The 10,000-nt window shown below is 37.8% G+C and overlaps 3 protein-coding genes across 3 annotated transcripts in view; 1 reads left to right on the top strand and 2 right to left on the bottom strand.

Annotated features, from left to right (window-relative positions):
* LOC137974698 (zinc finger protein 429-like) overlaps positions 1-6,198 on the bottom strand; it is a 20,871-nt gene extending 14,673 nt beyond the window's left edge. The window contains exon 1 of the mRNA XM_068821636.1: positions 6,067-6,198. The gene's annotated coding sequence lies outside the window, so the exon portion shown is untranslated. The remainder of the gene's footprint in view (positions 1-6,066) is intronic.
* LOC137976907 (uncharacterized) lies at positions 684-2,318 on the bottom strand. Its single transcript, XM_068824232.1, has one exon. It carries the CDS (start codon positions 2,316-2,318, stop codon positions 684-686), a length of 1,635 nt encoding a protein of 544 aa, XP_068680333.1.
* Positions 6,164-10,000, top strand: part of LOC137974693 (vacuolar protein sorting-associated protein 53 homolog) — a 49,119-nt gene continuing 45,282 nt past the window's right edge. The window contains exons 1-2 of the mRNA XM_068821630.1: positions 6,164-6,349; positions 7,470-7,550. Coding sequence (XP_068677731.1) covers positions 6,239-6,349; positions 7,470-7,550 — 192 coding nt within the window. The 5' untranslated portion in view covers positions 6,164-6,238. The remainder of the gene's footprint in view (positions 6,350-7,469; positions 7,551-10,000) is intronic.

The raw sequence follows: 10,000 nt of genomic DNA on the forward strand, positions 1-10,000 counted from the left end.
ATACTTTCTTATACGACCAATGGATTTTATAGACAGCAAAATTTTCTTACAAGTGTCATTGATATGGAGTGTCATGTTCATATGTTTATCTAGAATCACTCCGAGGTCTCGTACTTGTTCAGATGGTTTTATGGTAGTATCGCCAGATATCAGGAACTGGAGAGGAGGACTATGATTTTTGATAAAGCGTGAAGTAAGATGCATTACTTCAGTCTTTGTTGGGTTACATAGAAGAAAGTTGTCTGTATTCCATTTGATGATATCTTCTACACAGCTGCTAAGTCTATCCAGTTCTGATGACGGCTTTTTTGGGTTGACGGCTATGTATAGTTGTGTATCGTCGGCATAAAACATACAATCCAAGCCATGTCTAGAGATGACATCTTGTAAAGGGGCCATATACAATACAAACAGAAGTGGCCCGAGTATTGACCTCTGCGGCACACCAAATTCCAGTTGTCTCAAGGAAGATGCAACTTCACTGATGACATTTTTTTGAGAGCGATTAGTAAGATACGATCGAAACCACTGTAGTACACTTCCAGTAAAACCAAAATAGGACTTCAGACGAGACAGCAGAATTTGATGATCAAGAGTGTCAAACGCCGCCGAGAGATCGAGTAAAACAAGTATCACATCAGAGTAGTCATCAATAGCTCTTAAGATATCATTAGTGACTTTAATCATAGCCGTTTCAGTGGAGTGGTACTGACGGTAAGCTGATTGTAGTGTAGGGAACAGCTTAGCATCTCGTAGGTAGGCATGTACTTGGCTTGCAACGATTTTTCAATCACTTTGCTTACGAAGGCTATATTAGCTATAGGTCGATAGTTTGAGTATAAATTTTTGTCCAGATCATTCTTTTTGAGCTTTGGTTTGACCTGCGAGATCTTCAGCTGAGACGGGAATGTGTCGCTAGACAGAGATGATATTATTATAGATTGTATAGCAGGTAGTAGTAAATTAAGATGGTTCTTAACCACATGAGTCGGTATAGGGTCCAGAGAACATGTTTTCGATGGCATAGACCTGATGACTTTCTCAGTTGCATTGTTGTCAGGTAAGTTGAACTCACTGAGTTGAGTTAATGGCAAGATTGCAGACATGGTATCTTTCGTTTGACTAGCCGGATGTAGCTTTTCGATTTCATTGCGTATACCTCGGATCTTGTTGATGAAGTACGTATTAAATTCATCGGAGAGAACTTCTCGGGAGTTATGTGTTGGTAGTATGTTTTTGCTGGTCTTGAACAGGCTGTTAACAAGGCAGAATAATCTGTTACAATCTGCACCTTCGATCTTATTTTTGTAATATGATGTTTTGCAGTTCTCTAGCAATCTGTTGTAGCGTTCACATGCCTCGATGTACATCTGTTTGTTCACTGTAAGTTTCGTCTTTCTGAATTTCCGCTTAGCTCTACGTTTCTCTCTCTTGCCTTCACGTAGGTCTTCGTTGTACCAAGGGGCCCATGGACGATGGTTTACCACTCTAGTTTGAACCGGAGCAAGCTTGTCGTAGATGTCCTTTAAAGTCGAATTATAGATATCAACCATTTCGTCGATGTCCGTTTTAACTGAGAGATCTTGATTAGCTAATGACTCTTTCAGGGCGGCTATAAATACATCGCCGTTAAGTTGCTTGGTAGATCTGAACGTGAGGGGTATTTTAGAGAGCGGTGGTCGTGGACAGTTCAGTTTACATGTCACTACTTGATGGTCAGAAAAGACGTCATTGAGTATGCGTACATCTGTGACCAGGTTGCTGTTGTGTTGTGTTATAATTAGATCTAATGTATGGCCTTTCCGGTGAGTAGAACCCAGTACATGTTGAGATAAATTAGCAGAGTCAAGTATGTCCATGAATTTTATGGTATCACAGTTTGTGGTGTCATCAAGATGAAAATTGAAGTCACCGGCAATGAGTAGTGGCTGTTCGTGCTGCGACATTAGTTCCAATAAATCGTGGAATTCAGTAAAGAACATAGATGTTGTTAGTTTATTTTTCTTCGATGGCGGGGGCCTGTAGATAACGATAAGGCGCGTGTTGAGTTTGCCTGACACAACATTTAGGTTGATGTGCTCGAATGATTTGAAAACATTGTCCGAATTCATTGTGATGCTAAGTTGTTTTGAGTAAAACACACCGACACCACCGCCTTTGCCACTTTCCCTTGGGACGTGCACAAATGAATAGGTCTTGAGCGTATTTAAAATTTCGGTAATGCTGCTGTCGTCGGTATTTTTGCCAAGCCAACTTTCAGTGATTGTCTTGCAGACAGCCCGCCAATTTCCTGAACCTGCCTGGCTGAACCATGACATTGCATTTAATTTTAAGAAGGATCCTGCAGCTTCAGGCCTTGCTGATTGGTTGAGAATGAACTTGGATTTACACCCGAAACCCTGTAAACTCAGCCATCTCCTTGTACCACTTCTACACCAACATCCTCATCACAATCTGTTCCGCTGAAGCGTTAACTACTACCATTCTTAGAACGAGGGTTCATCTTGCTGGTTGTTTGGTTAATACTAATCCAGTCATGTTTGTGAGCATTGTGATGGTGATTACCCTCAAGTTCGTTGTCCCTTTCCCACCAGTAAGGAGGTTCCACGATCCTGGTTCCCCACTCCATCTGGCAACAAATGCCAGCGGTGTTGAATCCTCGGTTGCCACGGCTATGGCAGCTGTCTCTCGTGTAAATAGTGTACAAAAAGTTTCGTTTTCTTAAGACGCTGTGTTTAATGCTGCAAATTGCTCCTTTTGACAGCAGAGAGCTCTGCTGCCAATACTATTAAGTGATCTGTGCATACCAGAACTGGGTCCCTCCTTGCAGCAGCCGCTGCTCCCTCCTCTGAAAAGTTTCACCAATTACAGTGCACAGACTTCATGTTCACAGATAAGTGACTACACACACTATTTAGAAGGAATTTCTTTGCATGTCTGCAACACAACACAAGTTCATTTCTGCCATTCATGGTTACCATATTCAGTCTCCAAATTACATAGTAATTTTCCCACAAACACAAATTACACTTCTTTGCTACATTTGAATACAATCTCGCAAGCCTAACAATCCACCATTTAATTTGATAGACAACTTTCTTGTCTTTCAAACTCCATACATATTTACTCAGCTCAGTGGAATGTTTGAAGAGTTCATCTCTAAAGGAACATGTGTGGTTTCTGTAATACAATTTGAATAATGTGTCACAAAGACGAATGTAGGTTTGCTTTAAGTGCGATGTTGTGACTTCTGCCTGATAGATAATATTCTGCTTGTTGCATTTCCGGTCCACAGGGCAGGACCTTTTCTTACAGCAATTGCAAGTATTGATCTATAGTTTGAAAGGGTTAGCTTGATGACTTGCTAATGAAGGCTTTATTGTGGTCAGAGATAATGACTTTTACATGTACAGTACATTGCTCATGCAACAGCAAAGTTTGAGAGTGTTCTGGTTGAAAATTTTGTGCAGAGGATTTGATTTAGGAAAGTAATCGTCTATCAAGGTGAGGAAGCACTTTCCAATGTTGGTTTTGACGTTTTGGTTGCACGCAAAGATTGAACCAGGTGATGTTTCTAGGCCTATTATTGCGGTGTTTGGTTTGTGGAGGAGTTTTTCTGTAGGTGAGATTGTAATAATATAAAAAGTCATGCTACATGTAAGTTGACTATAAAATTAAATGGCAGATTGTTAGGCATGCGAGATTGTATTCAAATGCAGCAAAGGACAGTAATCTGTGTCTGTGGGAAAAGTACCACATTATTTTTAGACCGAATACGGGAACCCTGAACAAGAGAAATGAACTTGTATTGAGTTACAGAAATGCAAAGAAATTCCTTCTAAATAGCATAATCACTTTTGCCCGTAAGATCTATTTTTAGCAGTTTACTGTAAAATTGGTTGTCTTGATTAACTGTTGCAATGCATCATAACAAATCGCTACTACTTTTTTCAAAATCACTGTAAAACACCACGTATTCCTTCTTTCTGGCAGTTGCCTGATGATTTCTTCGTAACTAAGAGTAGTGCTAAAATAAAACTATTTTTTTTACCAAGTTCAAGTCTACAATGTACCTTACCTATCTATTAATAATATATATAATATTATTGCTTTGTACCATAGTTCACTATGAATGAACTAAAAACACAATGGTCAATGAAGCAAAAAAAGATAAGAAAATGTAAACTTAAAAAAAAATCCACCAAGACATGCTTGCATGCAAGAAACAAAGAGAAATATTAAAACCTTGCAAAAAAGATTTCCTTTTTACATTATGTTAGATGTTTTAGTTATAGCACTACGCAGGACATCTGTTACACGAACCTTCCCTTTAACGGCCTTGCTCCTGCTAGTACATGTAATCAGAAATCATGGGTTCGACGCCTCTAAAGGAGCACTTTGACTTATGCAAATGTCACAACAGAATCAATTCATTGTTTCCAAAATGAACTTGTTTCATTCCAAAACATGTTGCCTCTTGTTAGGAAATATGTCATAAAATCCAAAATAGTTATCCCCAGGAAATTAAAAGCAAAATAAGGCATAATTACACATACATCATTGAGAGTTTTGAACAATTAGATTCTGTTATAATAATTATAATAATATTACTACAAAGCAGAGGTAGACATCGGCCTTCATATGCAAATGTCATGTTTGTAAAAAATGTTCTTGTTTGAAATAAGATAATAATAATAATAATAATTTAATAATAATAATATTACTGTTGTTGTTGTTATTATTATTATTATTATAATTACATTGTATTATCTTATCTCAAAGAAAAGCAATTATATATTTTTTTTATTTCAAAGTAGACAATGTGCATGTGGGTATAACACAATCAAATTGTTTGATTGTTGACTGTGTGCATTAATTTAAAAATATTCAACGAGCAAAAAGGAAGAATAATTTGCAGATCTTGTAATCTGTTAAGAGCAGCAACAAAGTGATTAAACGTAGCAGTACATAATTAGAGAGATGAATTAAAATAAAACAAGTACAATCTAAAACTACAGAGATATTTTTGCCATTCAAGCCTCTGGCCTTGGTCCTTCTTGTGAATGAATCTCTCTTGATGATTAAAAAAAAAATCAAATAATTACCTCCCTGTAGCAACCTGACATTCTTACTTTCATGGAAATATCCCAATGATGTTTAATGATAGTTTCTAGATTAGGTTTACACCGTACTCTGTTTAGAACGGTTCAAAAAGCCTTGAATATGTGTCCTCTTTTTTAAATACACTGATCCAGAAAATTGTGACAAGCAGCATCCATATATGTGCTTTATTCATTTTAACAGTTTGGTTTTGCAATGGAAATTATGTCTTTACAAATAACCTGCTATTGGTGCAGATGTTATTAACTTAAATTATCTTGCATACTTCATAGATATGTGGACACCTCAATTTAATTTGCTCTCCTCCCAGTATAGAATTACACTTTTATTTGAATTGAACTTGAAGGCCAAGCTCCCAATTTGCCGACGTCTTTTTCCTGCCAACCTAAAGGGGATTTCCATTGAAGGTATTTAAGCTTACACCTATGGTGAGAGGCATCTGTTAGGATCAATTCGCAATGGCCGTTAAATTGTCTAAATGGAGTCTAAAAAAGAACTTTGAGATCCAGGAAGCGTTTATTCTAGCACTCTAATCCTTCCTAGGATGTTTTTCATTTTTTAAAAACGTTATCCTAATAATCAATATCCAGACGGTTTTGTCTGGATTTCATAATAAGCCCAGACGGATTTTCAGACATCACTCACTGCTCAAAGGGTAAATAGTTTTGGAGAACGAATAAAAGAAAAATACTCCTCTCGTAGCTTGTCATTGGAATGAAAGGTGTTCCCTGATGTAGGAAACAGCCAAAGGAAACACATGCAGCAAGATGGGTTTTAGTGAGCTAATTTGTAAATTCAGACATGGACATGTCGGCGATCGTCAAATAATATTTAAACTCCGCTCGGAAATCTGGATTTATAACAAAGTAACGCAACAATGGCTAGTGCCCAAGGGATCCATGTAAGACATCGACAGATCGAAAAGGCAACAGACCGTAGACTTACCTTCTTCATTACTTGCTCAAGAAGTGCGTAAATCTTGATGGCGTAAATTGGTTTGGAGACAATAGCTTCTGGTTTACTCGTGAAAAAGGAATACAAGGATGACTTAGTAACCTCGCACGAAATACGGGCCTGTCAATGACCGTGATGTTCAGCGGCTGAGTAAGTTTTCAAGATGGCGGCCGATGGTGGACAACAATCGGCTGAAACTGGAGACGATTTTCTGGAAGAAACTCTCTCCAAGCCGATATTTTACTCGCCTGAAGTGGAAGAGGCTATATCACAGGTATGGATGAGTTGCGTGCGCTATGTTTGGGCGTGAACGTGTCTGATTTTGATTGTCAAATTGAGGGTTAAATATTCAATGATACAGATCACCCTGGCTATTGTTTTGACAATCTGGAATGTGGCAAAGCTTGGGTGATTCAAACAAAACCACGTGGATGTTTGTGCCATTTTTCGTTTCGGATTACCTGATTAGTCTTCCTTTTATTTTTCCCACCAGTTTGTGTTATTTTTTTCATGATTAAGATTTGCATTCTATTGTATCATTCATATCCTATCGCATTACAAGTCGAGTTAGTTGAGCAACGTCTAACAGTTAGCTCGCCAACGCCTCATATTCAGTTAGCCAAGTCCCCATTTTCCGCCATGTCTTAACTTGTAATTCAATGGGATAATTAAAAAGTTGTCACTGTAAATCTGCGACAATTCACCGATCAATGCCTTAATTTGTTCCACCCATGCTCCTTTTTCTGCTGTTTCAACCTCAAATGACCCCTGATGAAAATACTAGCACGATTGTTGAAACCCTAACTTTGTGACTTTCATTTATTATTCTTCATACTAGACTGATGTGAAATCAATATTGTCTGATTGTCCCATTGCCAGTCCATATCTGACTGATAGGTGACAACCACAGAGTACAATGCAAAATGTGTTAATGTTTAATGTTTCTTGAAAAACAAGTACAGTACAGAAATAAGAAGCCAAAGCCAGGGGCTTATGGGGTCTACAGACAGACAAATCCTCAAAAGGACTGTCACTAGTGAATGTACCATGCCGCCTAATCACCTAATCACGTGCTGTAATGATAATTATCATTGATATTTTGAGTATCAGCTTTCATTGGTATGCCATTGTAGATCCTGTTGACATTCTTGCATGTTACCTAAAACCTGCTATTATGCTTCTACCTTGAAATGTCACAGATCTACACAGCTGCTGCAAAAGGATGTATGTCCCCAGTAGCTCTAAATATTTAGTAGGTATATTGACAGTTGCTGTGTTTAAGAGAGATATGGTCTTAGAATTTAATGTGGTTACAGTTTATTCTATATCTGAAACCCTTAGATAAATTTAACTTTCGTGATAAAATTAATTGTTGTAAATACTATTATTATCAGGTTTTCAAAAGTGATGACCCTTTGGACAGCAAGGACTTCAATCCTGTGGACTACATTAATACTGTTTTTCCTACCGAGCAGGTTTATTGTTATTATCATAAAATGAATATTAATATTCTGTTTGTAATGTAACTTAGTAATAATTCACATCAGACAAGTACTCAATAAGTTTAATTAAGCATAAATTATTTAGTACATGTATAATGATAAGGTTAGCACTAGTTTTAGGGTTGCTCTTTGGTCACAGTTTATCGTAATGAACGGGGCTTGAAGATGCTTAATGACATTTTTTCACTCGAAAATCAGAATGGGTTTAATTTTGCAAGTAAAGTAGATGGGAAAGTGATGACTTTCTAAATTGCTTATCAAAATTGGCTGGCATCTCATTTCATGCATATCCGGACATAATAATAATAATTATCATTTAATTTATAAGCGAAGGGTAAGAGCTTGACACTTGTGTCCAGAAATGGACCTAATTAGATGCACACCCAATTTTGTTATGATCTGACACTAAGACTGAAGGAATATTGTTTCCAAAGGATTTTGATATCAGCAGGCAAGTCAGAAATTTCCTACTTATAAATTCAACTTAACACTTTGTACATTAATCAACTGAAGATGACAGAAGTTTCTGTCAAAACAGGTCTTGCAATCTCAAAAGTTTTGTCGTTTTCTTTAAATTACTGAAGGAATAATAACTAGAATTTTTCTTGAAGAAACCATTCTACAACCAAATGAGAACAGCAGAATTGCAATATTATAATAAAACCTTACTAACTTAGCCAAGGAAAGGGAGAACACTTGCAAGAAATTCATAAGATGAGAAACATTAAGTAAACACATTCTTGAAATCAATTGTGGCATTCAAAACGCAAACATAGCTGACTCTTTGCAGTCACCGGCCAGTGGGTTACTTAAGAGAAGATGTGCAACCAAGGGCAGCCAGCAGTACACTAAGTGAAAAGATAAGCATTTTTTTCTGGTGAAGATAAATCCAGCGGTTTATCTTTAATAGATTAATTTTGATATAATTTATTAAAATTCAGTCCTAAAGAAAAGGCATCGTCTTGAGGCTCTGGGGAATAAATATTTATAATAAGGATTTGTATGAGTTTATTCCCTAGAACCTTGAGATAATCCCTTTTGTTTAGGACTGAATTTTAATCTATTGATGGTTGGGGTTAGGGAACACTTAGTAACGTTCCTTGTATTCCTATGTGAAGTGAAGTGAAGTCTTTGTTTTATGAGGGTTGCACTTAAAGTGCTACTATGACGAAAAATCAACTCTCCTTTTTCTTTGTATTTGAAAACTATATGTCAACTGAACTCTAAGTGACCGAACACTAAGTGACCGAAGACACCTGTTTATTTTGATTGGGTGGTTTAGTGGTCATCAACCGTGCCTCCCACCTCTGCGACCCGGGTTCAACTCTGGCTCGGATCGTATGTGGGCTGAGTTTCAGTCGATCTCAATCTGACTCAGAGGGTTTTTCTCCGGGTACTCCGGTTTTCCTCCCTCATCAAAATCGACTCCCGGCCTATTCCATCAGGCTGTGGTGCTGTGCTCTGAGGTCATACATGGGTTGTGTTCAGGGGCCGAGCGCATAGCCGGCAGCAAAGCTCCTTCGGTCCGACCTTGTTGGGCTGCGCCCTTAGTAATTCAGTCTCCGACTACGAGAAAGGGCGATTAGCAGGTCAGATATTATTATTATTCTTACTAATTAGGGAAATTATTAATGGTCCTCCTTTACTAACTTGCAAATCTTGAGAGACAGCTGGATCAAGGATAAGATGAGGTCAAACACTCACTAGTTTAAAATGCAATAAATCAGACTTTTAAACTCGTGTTTTGCATGTATAATGAGCTGCGTTTACACGCTGCAATTTTAAGCAAGTGAGTCTTTGACATCATCTTATCCTCGATACAACTCTCTGAGGTCTAATCGGTCAGTCTTGAACGTGAATAATGGCGGGCCATGAAATCCTAAACTTGCACTCAAAGAAAACAGCCTTTGGATAAAATTTGAAGCTCAAGATTTTGGCAGTCACTTATCAAGCAAACACGCTTTTGAAATCTGAAGGAAAAAGGGAAGTGATTAGAAGTTTTTGATCAAAGGCTAATGATTTTGTGGCCCTCGATCAGACCAGACCACGACACCAGGAACTCAGTGTCCTGCTCTTTTCAAATAGTGTGTGGGATCTTAAATGTCCCACAGAGTTTATGAATAAGGATTGTGAGACCCTAGTTAGTGGAGGTGAGATGGGGCCTATGTTTTACAATAATTATTAATTTTATCCTTATCTGAGAAGACTAGATTGACATTGAAGTTGGGGAGAGGAGAAAGGGGGCAGTTTTAAAATCAACGTGGGTCTAATTATGTGCGTTTCAGTAACTGAAGATTGAAGTAGGAAAAAAAATGCGAGCTGGGGTAACTTCGAGCTAAAAAAATGAGGTTATCAAGCCACTCATACCTCAAATGCTCTAGGGTGCCCCCCGTTAACGAGTTAAATTGTCTAGCGTTAGAAAG

The sequence above is a fragment of the Montipora foliosa genome, chromosome 11 (genome assembly GCF_036669935.1).
Source record: "Montipora foliosa isolate CH-2021 chromosome 11, ASM3666993v2, whole genome shotgun sequence".
NCBI classification, from domain to species: domain Eukaryota; kingdom Metazoa; phylum Cnidaria; class Anthozoa; order Scleractinia; family Acroporidae; genus Montipora; species Montipora foliosa.